At 36.7% G+C, this 14,098-nt stretch overlaps 1 protein-coding gene across 1 annotated transcript in view; it reads left to right on the top strand.

Moving 5' to 3' along the window:
• LOC135717130 (homeobox protein Hox-C3a-like) overlaps positions 1 to 14,098 on the top strand; it is a 57,504-nt gene that overhangs the window by 42,427 nt on the left and 979 nt on the right. The window contains exon 4 of the mRNA XM_065239079.1: positions 5,809 to 5,963. Coding sequence (XP_065095151.1) covers positions 5,809 to 5,963 — 155 coding nt within the window. The remainder of the gene's footprint in view (positions 1 to 5,808; positions 5,964 to 14,098) is intronic.

Raw genomic sequence — 14,098 nt, 5'->3', positions numbered from 1 at the left:
GGCAATTTATAGTGTTTTAATTGTGTATGGGTCCTGAAAGTTATAGCAAAACCGCTTGATAAAGCCTAGCATGTTATTTGCCCTGTGAATAATTGTATTGTAATGGTCAATGAAAGTTAGTTTGGAGTCTAAGAGAATCCCTAAGCCCCTAGTTCTTTCACATTGTTCTACATTCTGATTTCCTAATGCAATTGAAATGTAAAATCTATGTTCATGGAAAAATAAACCAGAGCAAAATGTGGAACACATATTTAGAAAGACTCCTGAAAAAACGAATAAGTGTTCTGGTGTTGAGGGTAAAAACTACAATTACAACAAATTCTACTCTCCCTTACTCGATCTCTCCTTGATTCCTTGATAGGAATCCAGGCAATATCAGTCTTTTCCCATACAAATGTTCCTAATTTACCTCAGTTACTCGACAGTCCACCTTCCCCAATGTTTCATTAAATATATAGTGAGCCTAAAAATTTCAGTCGGAATTAATTATTTCTGTCGTACCCATTTCCGCCTTTTAACTTGCCTCAGTGGTTTTTAATAGTTTTATAAACAACTTTAAAAACTCAATGATGAGTTCGTACAGTTTAATGTTGCAGTTACCTAACGTGTTTGATGTTAATATAATTTGCGAAATATGCTACATGCCGTTTTTTATAAGCACGATTGAAATATACAAACCGAAAAGGTAATATTAATATTTTTGTATAATAATAAAATGGTACATTTTAAGCTTTTTTGGACTCCTTAGTTATCTACAATATACTTTTGTCCCAGCATGTCACATTTTTAAGTACCACTCACTTTATGAGGTTGTACCGTCCTACAGGCGTGTATGCGATCAGCGAGCTTACAATAAAGATGAGCTCCGTCTCAATACAATTTAACGCACAGTGTGAAAAAGTTGAGCACGTTTCTTCGGGACCTTCTATGGTAATATGTTATTGGAAATGTATAACCTCGGGGGCTCAGATATCCTAGTCAGTTAAGTCACGGTGCCGGAAGCGGCGGGATCGATTCCCGGTTCGCTATATAGAATCTTTTGGGTTGGACTAATTCACGACTTCTCGGCAAATAGAGTATTTTTATGCTTGCCACACAATATACAATAAAATCCGTGCATTATTAGTTGGTTCTCAATTCCCTTAAAAGAAAACTATCGATGTGCTTCAAAGAACACTAAGTTGAGAGCAGGCGTCAGTTCGTATAAGAGTGTCAAAGCCGGGTAATATCACTATCATAACGAGAGCCTGTCAGTTTTAAAACTATGTATCAAATCATGTATATTAATTGTAAAAACTATCAAGAACGTAAGTGAAACAGTGTTGTCACATGATAAGCCTTTAAAGTGCCAACATACAGTAATAATCGTAATCGATCATAGGACCGTAATCTGATTGGGTATCCTCTACATGAAGACAATTTATTTCACACAAGAACGATATACATGTAAGTGAGCATGACATATACTTGCTTTGCTTTCAAATCAACACCTTTTAATCTTCGCTGTCCAATCCACAATTGCCTAATTACCATTATTTACATCGTTTATAATAGAAGGGGAGGTTACACCCTTATCTGTGCATGCCGATTTTCGCTTCAACTTGATATACGGCAATTCACCCCTCAATATTTAGGGGAAATAGCCGTATCAAACAAATTAACTTTGTTTAGTGACATCTGTTATATTTACTTTATTGATATTCATGACAGCGATAAACTGCTTGGCATGTGCTGGAAAATAGTTACAATGAGTACTAATTGAATTAAAAGATTTTGTAATTGGCTTGGGTGCGTTATATCATAACGAAGACGTGGAAACACGTTTGGGTTTACATTAAGATTCGCACATAAGGCCAATTTTGGGCGAGTGATAAGTGGTTTAGATTGCCTTCCGCTACTGTGTTTAGGGTAATTAAATGAAGGGGACGGACCGTCTCTAAGTTTGTCGTATGCTCCTAATTTGTTTCAATCAAAACAATCGTTAGTTTTCCGGTTATACTTATTAACAATTAGACTTCTGCGAGAAAAATATTCCAGTCAATGTTATGCGTAGATAACGGGTATTTGCATGTGACTAACAGCTAACATGTAAGGTCAACATAAATACCATCAACAAGCATACGATCTGTTTCCGTACCTGTGCACAGATTTTTTTTTTTTTTTTTGCACAGAAGGCTAGAAAATTGGCTAGAAATGTGGAAAGCATGGGCCGTTGCCGTTGATATTAATTTATATTATTTGTAGATAGCGAGCTGTGTAGCACGGTATGTTGCCTATTATACTTCAGATCTGTCTTCTGTCTACTGTACTGTAAGATTTTCCACAACGTTGAACTTTTCTCTGTCGAATGCAATGTGAGTCGGGAATTACATTTTTGAATTACTAAACAGTTCACTATCTACAAACAACATAAATTAATATCGACGGCTGAAATATTGCTTTATACATGACATTCATCTATTATAATGAAATGTGGAAATATGTCATGCTTACGGGTGTCCAATACATTTCTAAAAATACTTATAACTAAGAGGCCGTCCACAAACCACGTGGGAAGATTTGGCTTTTAGCTTCTTCGTCCCCTTGCGTGAACATTCTGATATAATTATTGCGGCAGAGCTACTACATTAAGGCTCTGCACTATTTGGTGGATTATTTTAACTTTTGGTTAATATTTGGCAGATGGAAAGTTATCGATAAACCCTGCTATCCGAGCATGGTTAAGTAAGCTGACAAAGTAAGCTGATAACATTGACAAACAAGAAGTTAAATTTTGACAACCTTAGTTAAGTTCTTCTCGAAAACCGGTCGATCGACAGCACAGGGATTTTCGAACATATAAAATAACTTTCGAAAAGTCCACGAGTTAAATTTAACTCGGAAAATGGTTCACAGCCTAAGCACGTTTTGCGTAAAGCCATTTAACACCTGTGTAGGGGTACCAGTACAACATATTCTAAATAAGCTTAGGTTAAATTCCATTTTAGCTATTCAAACTAACGAAGTACTACAGTATAAGCTACGTAGGTACTAGAATGGCCCACATTAATTTATTTTTTTTATAATTTTTTCTACGGGCCAACCCCTAGATTTGTGCCATTAGGTGAGAAAACAACTCTCTGAAAATTTTAGCTCATTTGGATGTAGCACTAGCTGGCGCTTTTAATTTAAATTTATATGAGGATATTGGTTGAAATATATGAAGAAATAATTTTCCAGTTAGTATTATGAAGATATTAATTAATTATGTGCATTCTGCTCGTATATTGCAACAAAATAGAGGCAGCTTATGCAACGGAACAACTTGATTACCACTAAAAATAAAAGTTCATATTTTCCACAGGTCAACATCCAAGCCCGTGGCTTTTGGTGCGATAAACACTCTCTGAATGTTTCAGCTCTTTTTGACGTTACATTGGCTGGCGCTTTTGGTTTAATGTTCATATAGTTTACAGTTTGGTTTAATGTTCATATGGATTTGGTCGAAATTTTCATATACAAAATGCTCATATACATTCAAAAGCAAATATCTCAATAGAACTAACTGGATTCATGATGCAATCTTCAATAACTAAACTACAAGTTTTGAAAATCCTAATGAAATCGAGAATAAGGAAACTTTTTCATGATCGATAGAGTGTAGCAGTGTCATTTTTATGTATGTTATCAAAATTCCCTATACAAAATTCAAACTAAAAGCGCCAGCTCATCCTACATCCAAATGAGCTAAAAATTTCAGAGAAAATGTAGAAAATTAATTTTGTTTGGGCCAGTCTAGTGCACAGCTCTGTTTAGAGTTCAACGCTGGCACTAGGACGGTGATCAGTCGCTCCTAACATGAGAACAGATGCCGTTTTGAGCCGCACCTCCATGGTGAACAGACGCTCGGGTTTGGTGAAGCATTTCCTCTATCACCGCGCCAGTGTTTGCGTCGCACCTCTTCACTTTGCTATTGCCAGACTGGCAACATTGTACAGGCTACGCCACCCAGCTGTGTGTTTCAGTTGGTAGTCTTTTGTTATCATGTGACTCGGGGAGGCGTGAGGTAGGAACTTACGAGGACCATAGCTAGGTATCCAGCTCCTTACAGGTTGTCAACTCTCCATTTTGTAGCCCCACGCCGGGCACCCATGGAAAAGTATTTGAGAGAGAACCTTATAGGTGACTCACAGCAGTGTGATTGCGCGGTAGTTTATAAATTAAGCACACAATACCTTTTGAATTCGTAACTATACCTTCGTTCTCTGCGGTATCACCGTTAAGTTTATCTCGTCATAGTACCTACTTACTTACACCTCTCGATCACCTAACACTCGTAAGAAGATTGTCCGTGCAGAGGCATGTGATATCCTGCTTACTTTAAATGAAAACAACGTTTATCTTTTACTTCTAAGAGGAGCGATCTCCATCGCATATATTCCCTGTTCTTCTCCTCATAATACCCAAAATCCCCTCACCCAAATTCTCAGCTTCAATGCTTAGCTCGATACCACAAGGCACATATCGGAAGACATTTTTTTTTTATTTTTAAGCCATGTTCATTCCAAGCTGGCTTAAACTGAAGACAACATATCAAGAAGACTGGAAAACCTACCATTTTCTCATACGACCGCTATAGACCTGTGCACGGGTGAACTTTAGTTCATCTACTGAAATTTTTTTGACACAACAGCGGGGCTCTGTTTACTACAAATGAACACATAAATAATGCTCGCGTAACATTTGAAAAGGGACTATCAATTTTTGTAAATAACTTGCTAGGTCCTTTTCACGAGAACCGAAGTACGCCCACGCAAACCAAGAGCACTATCGAGAAGGGGAGAATTTCCTCTGCCCGATCGTGTTGTTAGTTTGCGTGAGCGTATTCGGTTCACGCGAAAAAGGCTTAACAAGTTTTGTGTACATAAGTTGATAGACCCGTTTCAAATGTTACGTGAGTATTATTCATGTGTTCATTTTTAGTAAACAGGGCCCCGCTATTGTGTCACTTTTTGTCGAGTGAGTGAACTCAAATCCATCCGTGCACCCGTGCTTCGAACGAATTGGATAGCAAAGATTACAACCTCAGAAGAATGGTTTGTGTATTTGCTCATGTCTATATGGGTTACTTTCACCTTCGCACGAGCCAATGCATGAGTTTGTATATTGTATGGCAAACACACTGCTACCATAGAAGTAACTCTAAGACCAGGAGGTCCCGAAGAAACGAGCTCAACTTTTTGGCTCAGCTCTGATACTATCTTCGGTCCCAAGCTAATCGATTCACCCCTCGAAACATAGGAAAATCCACTAACCCCTCATTTTATCTGTCAAACTTTCATAGCTAATCAAAACAAACATAGTGTAGTACTGGAATGTATACTATAATGGAGTACGTTAGTCGATTTGCTTAGGACCAATAGGCTAGTCAAGTAGTGAGCCAATTTAAAATCGTTAGTTTCGTATTGATTGTTGCTGCTACTCTATCCCCAAGGAAAACGAGAAAATTTCTAACCCGAATGATTTTCAATACCGGATCGGGAATCAAACCCGACGCCTCTGGCTTGGTAATATCGTGCCTCACCGACTAGGCTATCTGAGGCTCCCATTAACCATGTTACAATCGATAAAACAATGAAATATAAGAAAATGATTTCGTACGAGCATATTCAAGTTTGCTTACACAATGTGTCCAAAGAAGCCCGTCACGTCGGTATTAAATTCTGATTAATTCAGTAACGAATAATCAAGCAACCCATAATAATAAGTTATTGATCCTACCTATTTATGTATTTATTAATTTTATTAAACATACATTTTTCATTGCAGGACAGCACACTGTATACGGCAAGAATCGACGACCTCGTACAGCATTCACATCTCAACAATTGCTAGAATTGGAGAAGCAATTCAAAGTCAGCAAGTATTTGTCAAGACCAAAGCGATATGAAGTTGCAAACAACTTGCTGCTATCTGAAACACAGGTAATAGAGATCTCTGCATGCTTAAGTGTGAGTGCAAGGATTGAGTCAGCTTATTCAACTTTTAGGCTTTTTACGCTTCTCTAATGCTCCTTAGTGTTGTAGATGCACTTCCACAATTATTAATTGAGAGCTTTCTAACCAATGCATAATTTTGTATATTGTGTGGAAAGCACAATGATATTGTCACAAACAAAGTGACAGACGGAGCGGCTCGAAAACTTGGGTGACTAACCTGCTATTGCAATTTTTAAGTGTACCACATGGCAACACAACTACTACTGGATTGTACCACATGGCAACACTACTACCATAGAGGTAACTCTAAGACCAGAAGGTCCCGAAGAAATGTGCTCAACTTTTTGGCTCAGCTCTGGTACTCTCTTCGGTCCCAAGCTAATCGATTCACCCCTCGAAACATAGGAAAAACCAATAACCCCTCACTTTACCTGTCAAACTTTCATAGCGAATCAAAACAAACATTGCGTAGTACTAGAATTTCGACTAGAATGGGATACGTTAATCGTTTGCTTGGGACCAATAGGCTAGTCAAGTAGTGAGCCAATTTAAAATCGTTAGTTTCATATTGATTGTTGCTACTACTGGATTGAACCATAGAGGTAACTCTAAGACTAGAAGGTCCCGAAATAACGTGCTCAACTTTTTGGCTCAGCTCTGGTACTCTCTTCGGTCCCAAGCTAATCGATTCACCCCTCGAAACATAGGAAAAACCAATAACCCCTCATTTTATCTGTCAAACTTTCATAGCTAATCAAAACAAACTTTGCGTTGTACTAGAATTTCGACTAGAATGGGATACGTTAACCGTTTGCTTGGGACCAATAGGCTAGTCAAGTAGTGAGCCAATTTAAAATCGTTAGTTTCGTATTGATTGTTGATTGAACTACCATTTTCACCAAATGTACTAGAATGTTTTGGTTCTATCTCTTTCACTCTACTCAAAACTGAAATGCATAAAAAAATGACAAAATGATGCACACTGTCAAAGAATCATTGTACACAAAATCAACTTAGTGCAAAACCAAAACAAAAATAGTATCCCATCTGGTGGATGATGGCACAAGCTTCTAAGAAAATTCTATTACAGCGAACCACATTATTTTAATTGATTTCTTCGCCAGTTAGTCGTCTGTCACTTCGTTTGTGATATTGTTTCATGCACTTATTCTTTGTTGTCACGCACTTATTCTTTGAATTAACCGCAATGATCAGCACTAATACTACAGCATTTAGAGAAATCTATGAAGCTGACTCAATTCTTGTACTCACAGTTAAGCATTCAGACAAACGTCAGAGAAGTCTATATTAAGTCATTGGGTCTATGGAGCTGACTCAATTCTTAAACTCACTCATAAGCATTCAGATAAACGTCAGAGCAGTCTATTGTAGCAATAATTTAATTATTAAAGAGGCTGAAAAGACTTTTCTGGAGTTTGCTCACTAGCGTAAATTATAAGTATAGAGATTAGTGGCGTGTACTAGCGGGAGCAACGCCGTGTAACCTTGTTTATTATTTTCTTCTGGCTAACCTAAAAAATGTATGAAAGTAGATCAGTCAAAATGAGTTTGACATCGATTTGGTAGGGGAAATGTCTCTAATGTTGGCCTATGGATCTAAGATTGGGCCCATCGCTAAAAATCTGCTATTTATCAATTTTATCAAGATGAACACGTTATTGAGACGTTACTAATGGATATTTTTGGTTGCTATTGTAAATTTAGTCGATTGCTGAATTTATGTATGCACAGAAAAAAAAGTTGTTGAATATTACATCCAAACTGCTGCAACCAGGTCAATCCATCGGTTGTGTAATATAACGTTGTACGATGTACATCGATTTTGTGAACAAAATTACATACATTGATGTAATATTGTATCTGCTTTTTGCTATTACATCATTATTTCATACATCAGCTTGAATTACATTGATCGATATTACATTTTTTTTGCTGTGTGGGCTCAAATTAGGGACACTTAGGCCGACATTACCTGCATTTCCCCTATGTATTTTCCTCGGATATTCACTAACACGCTCTCACATATCGCACCAATACAACCGGACGTGAAAATCTCTGAAGGTCCGCGCATATGTACACGGTTTTCTTGCACTTACTTATATTAAAGCATAAAAGGAAGTGAACCATATACACATATACGCGCACCTATACTTATAATTTACCCAAATGAGCAAGCGTCAGAGAACGTCAGGGTAAAGATGAGCAATCTCATCCAAATGACAGTTGCGTGTGAGGCTAGTTTTGAAATGTTCTATAGACGAGTGCACGGATGGATTTAAGTTCACTCACTCGACAAAAAGTGACACAACAGCGGGGCCCTGTTTACTAAAAATGAACACATGTGTTCATTTTTAGTAAACAGGGCCCCGCTGTTGTGTTACTTTTTGTCGATTGAGTGAACTTAAATCCATCCGTGCACTCGTCTATAGACCAGTGCATGGGTGAACTTTTGTTCATCTACTGAAAAAAATTGACGGAACAGCGGAGCCCTGTTTACTAAAAATGAACACATGAATAATGCTCACGTAACATTTGAAAAGGGCCTATCAACTTTTGTATACAATTTCCCAGGTCCTTTTCACGAGAACCGAAGTACGCCCACGCAAACCAAGCCACTGTTGGGAAGGGGAGAATTTCCCCTACCCGATGGTGTTGTTAGTTTGCGTGGGCGTATTCGGTTCGCACGAAAAGGGCTTAACAAGTTTTGTGTACAAAAGTTGATAGGCCTGTTTCAAATGTTACGCGAGTATTATTCATGTGTTCATTTTTAGTAAACAGGGCCCCGCTGATGTGTCACTTTGTCGAGTGAGTGAACTCAAAGCCATCCGTGCACTCGTCTATCGGGGACGAGTGCACAGATGGATTTGAGTTCACTCACTCGAGAAAAAGTGACACAAGCTGCGGGCAATGTTTATTAATCATGAACACTTCATTATTCATGAACATTTAGTGTTCATGAATAGTAAACATTGCCCGCAGCTTGTGTCACTTTTTCTCGAGTGAGTGAACTCAAATTCCATTCATTTTGGATAAAAAAATGTTTTATTAAATTATGGAATAATAAGATATTATAGTAATATTTTGATTGTGCAAGCAACAAGAAAAGACTGTGAAATTTGTGTTTGACACATAATACCTGCCAATTTTGCTACACGAGTGTCGCAATAAGCGATTTTGTCATTTATCTTACCCACACGCTAAGATCAGATAACCCAAATGTAGGTTTACTTTACCCAAATCAGGCGTAAACTGCACAAACTCAGATATGGGTAAATTTTTCAACCCAAATATAGGTAAATTTAAGTCAAATTTGCATAAAAATAAATCATTTATGGATCATAAGAACCCATATTTGGGTTAAAAAAATTTACCCATATGTGAGTTTGTGCAATATACGGCCAATCTCGGTAATCTCTTTGTACCGTCTCGGTAAACTGATCTTAGCGTGCACTCTTCGCTCTTCATTCTTCGCGAAGAGGCGATTAGAAAATCGCTCATTGTGACTCTGCCAAAGCTAAATTTGCAGGTTTTATGCGTCAAACACAAACATTACAATCTTTTCTTGTTACTTACACATACAAAATATCATCATAATATCTTATTATTCTATAATTTAATAAAACATTTTTTTAGCCAAAATGAATGGAAGGCACACCCTGTTCATAGGTGCACTCGTCCATTGCCTTGTTTAGGCTTCAATGGTAGAGAACAGTGGTGGCCCTACTCGTTTTTGATCTAATTTCCGTCGTACTAAGCACAACCCGCACTTTACCTCTCTTTTCTTTACGAGTTTAAATAAAAAAATGGAATATTTCTGTCAAAGATGACTTCTAAATATATTCACCTTTCCATCCACCTTTCCGTTGGATTTAATAAAGAGTCACAAATTGTTGAGATATTGCTTAAATCTAATAGGGTAAATGTTGGCTTCGGCACCCATTGACTGTTTTCGGCAACCAAAATTTAAACGTTAATTTCACTATGTTTTCCCATCAACGCACTTCCCTGAATGTGTCCAAACGCTTGTTTAGCCTTTCAGCTTCAATCCGATTATATTTGAACGATCGAGCAATCCAGTAATGCTACATTTTTCTTCAAATAAAGCATACGCACTACAAAATGGGGTTGATTTCGAGTTGCCGATAATAGAACAGCTGGTTAACACGCAGTTCTAATGGGAAGGTTGCCGAAGAAAAAGAGGCTGCCGACAATAGTCACACTCACCTGAGAAGTTTGGAGCGTTGTAAAAACGCTTTCAAAACGTTTTGAATAATTCTGTCGATTGGAATGGATAGAAAAGCAAGCAGCAGATGATTGTAAACAAACATACACATCATATATGTGCGTGACGCTGAGAAAATGCTAGTAGAAGTGCAGACGCTGCTTAGATTGACGAGAATACGTAAATTCCCCTACTGCTTCTTGATTCTAAATTCGTTCTACGAGTTTCAATTCCGTCCTAACGCATTAAAACGCCATTAGATTTTCTTCGTCCTACTGATAAACGTAGAAAAAGGTGATTCGCTAGGAGCGCTTTTTTTGTTTTGAGAACAATGAGCGTAAATGTTGATACAATGCGCTCTAATAGGATTTATGTTGTAGCTAATTAACTAACGCATCAGAACAAACCTATTATTGATTTCTGCACGATGAAATCATTGATATTATTGATCTTTTCTGATTGATAGAACGGAAATGGGCAATTACGGCGAAGTAGCGCTCTACCCTACTGTATTTTAACTTTTTTTTCTTAACATTTGATACTTTTCGCAATGACCATAGTGAAGACACAAAACAAACTGAAAAGCGGCAAAAATATCATGACATTTCTGAACTGTTTTCTGCCAGCGACAGAACATTTTCGCACAAAGAAGACCGCGCCTGCGCGACATAAATGTATGAATAATGTTGCTGATTTCTGGCTAATTACTACATTTATTTATTGCATGGAATTTAAAGATAAATAATATTGCTGATTGCATCTGAAACTGGACTGTCTCAAAAATGCAAAAAGTTTGATAAAGTACACGTTTCCGTCAAATCGTTTTGATGTCTTCGGAGCACTTATTGCTTGCATCATAAGAAATAAGTGCACGCAAGACACCAAGACGATTAGACGTAAACTTGCAGTTTTAACACACTTTTTAATAAGTGAAAACGCGCTTATTAGTCCAATTTGGTGAGAAACGCGCAATAATGAAATGTAGACATATACTACCACCCGTGTGCAGGCTGTTTTGTTCGGTTTTGTTTCGTTCTGGACGATAGTTTTAGAAAAAAATGTTCATTTGCCACCACTGATCGAGAAAGTTAAATTTTGGACGTGATTAACACTGAAAAACACGAAAAAAATTTAAAAAAATGTTCTAAAGCATTACAATAATAGTTTCATATAAAAGGGTTGACCCTAAACTGTCATTTATTTGGGGTCGTCCATTAATTATGTCACACATTTAGGGGGAGGGGGGGGGTTTAAAAACTGACGAGCCATACAAAAAAAAATTAAGGTTCATACAAAAAATGTGGCAAAGGGGGGAGGGGGGGTTGAAAATTGGCCAAATTTGCGTGACATAATTAATGGACCATCCCTTTAAGCGATATTGATTTTTTAATAAGTTTTTCATTCAGAGATACCGTGATAGACGATTGTTCAAATTTCAATGTGTTGTCTCTTTCAGCCTATTTTGTAGACACATAGTAGTTAAAAAATATTGTGTTTAACTGTTTAAAATTACCTATAATCCGTTCACGAAGAAAAAAGTTAAAACTGGTTAAAAAATAAAATCTTAAAGGAATATCGTCTACCAATAACATCATATTGAAATCCAAGAAGGTGACTTTAAGATTAATATACACACTCCAATATAAGAATTTATAAATCCAATAAAAGAAAACTGCAAAATGAAAAATCAAAGCCACTAAGTTGAAAAATTAGCCATTTTTCATAGATGATGTCAAACTGTTGTAACTTTTTTCGTCGATAACGGATTGTGAACAGTTTTAAAGAATGTGTTGACAACAAATATTCAAAATTTCTGCTAATATTGTTCATTTCACTTCAAAAAATAACAGACTGAAAAAAGGCAGTTAAATAAGAAGCGATTTACGAAAAATTGCTCAATCTTTATACAGACTTGGCCAATCAAGCCTCAAATTAATCTGATATTTGGTCAACTAGAAGTTACATTTCTAGAAATTACGATGCTCATACTGAAAATGTAGAGCTCTTTGAAATGTCATGAAGAGTCAAAAAAGGACTGTGATAAAAACCACATTAAAAAACTAATTTCGATATGTCAACTCTTTTGGAGTATAGTTTAGAAGAATTGTTGACTATTGATGCTATAACCACAAACGAAGTGACAGACGGAGCGGCTCGAAAACTTTGGTGACGCACCTGCTATTGCAATTTTTCAGTGTACCACATGGCAACACCACTACTATTGGATTGTACCACATGGCAACACTAAAGGTACTAGAATGTTTTGGTTCTGTCTCTTTCACTCTACTCTAAACTGAAATGCATAAAAAAAATGACAAAATGATACACTCTTTGCACACTGTCAAAGATCATATTGCACACAAAATCAACTATGTTCAAATCAAACAAAATATTCTATTACTGCGAACCACATTATTTTAATTGATTTTTTCGCCAGTTATTCGTCTGTAACTTCGTTTGTGCTATAACTGAAAGCCGCATCCCCTTAGTATCATAAAGCCGCCATCCACCGCTAACTTAGTCGCCCTTCACCGCTCACTATAAATTTATTTTTTATCATTTTTCTCTTAACTTGCACATTATAGCAAATGATGATGAATTATACTACTGGTATTAATTGTAATTAAATAATTTTAAAACTTATGCAGTGAGCGTTGATCTTTCCCAAAATATAATTAAATAATACCAAAATGTGTAAAATCGATCACAACAACGACAATGTTTTCCCTTGAAAAAGGTTACAACCCATGACCGAAACGTCGGGCGGATTAAATCGTAGTCGTTAGAATACATTAAGACTGAGAAAGTCGTTAAACCAAGCAATTCCGCTCAAGTCCCATTCGTCACCATCATCAATATAATGTGATCTTCAAAAAATATTGCTGAGCTGCTGAGTGTGTAAGTCGAGAGCCGGTATAAAGTTCAAGATAGGACGTAATGGCCAAAAGAAGAAGAATTTGATTAGTCCAGGTTAAAATGTTAAAAAAAAAACTTACGGAGGCCAATGACCTTAAAATAATTTTACATTTAATAAGTAATTATCTGGGTACTGCAGAATCAGTAGATTTCATTTTGCAAGCCAGTGGAAAAATACTTGAACATTTTAGCAAAATTATTCAATTATTTCGCTCCTCCTCAAAAACTCTGAACTAGAAGTGCTCGAGCATCCCTGACTCTAATAAAGTTTGTTTACATTCTTGTTTCATCTGTTCATGTTATATTTAAATTTTAACCCAACTGAGTCATCAAAAATGTGCTTTCTTTACTGAGTATATTGGTTTATGCCATTGAGCTTACAATTAATCATGTGATACGACAAAGTATGAGATGACAATACTTGGCGATCGATACGAAGAGTACTACATTTATGGCTTCTGATTGTTTGGCTTCCGTTTGACAGTTCACATTAACTCCCAGTTGACAAGCATATTGAGTGAGTCACAGTATCCAGAAAATTTTTAAACGGATTCTGTTATCCAATGGAGGGAGGTTATGATGAGTCTTCGAAAATAATTTCCACGAACATCGGATCCTTCGGAATTTAATATTAATTATGAAGATCCATACTTGCTTCAAGAGAATTAACATAACCGTGCTCTTTTTTTATGAGGCAAATTATTTATTTGGTCCCTACTGACAGCATGGTACCAGTTTTCCAGGGACACAGTTGATCGAAAAATGAATGCAGCAACTTATACAACCAACCATTTTAGGTGAAAAAAAAAGTATATTTCTTGGTTGGTTGTCTAACACTATATAGAAAAATCCTTTTATTCATTTGCTAAATGTAGCAGCTGCAGCTATGTATGCGATTTTTTCTGTTCCCTCACAATACCTTTACAACTTTTGTTTAACTGGTGAAAACTTTTGCCATTTG

Source organism: Ochlerotatus camptorhynchus, unplaced genomic scaffold, assembly GCF_037179485.1.
Source record: "Ochlerotatus camptorhynchus isolate MF236.1 unplaced genomic scaffold, CSIRO-AGI_Acam_v1.1 ptg000047l, whole genome shotgun sequence".
Lineage (NCBI taxonomy): Eukaryota > Metazoa > Arthropoda > Insecta > Diptera > Culicidae > Ochlerotatus > Ochlerotatus camptorhynchus.
This window is presented reverse-complemented; position numbering and strand designations above follow the sequence as displayed.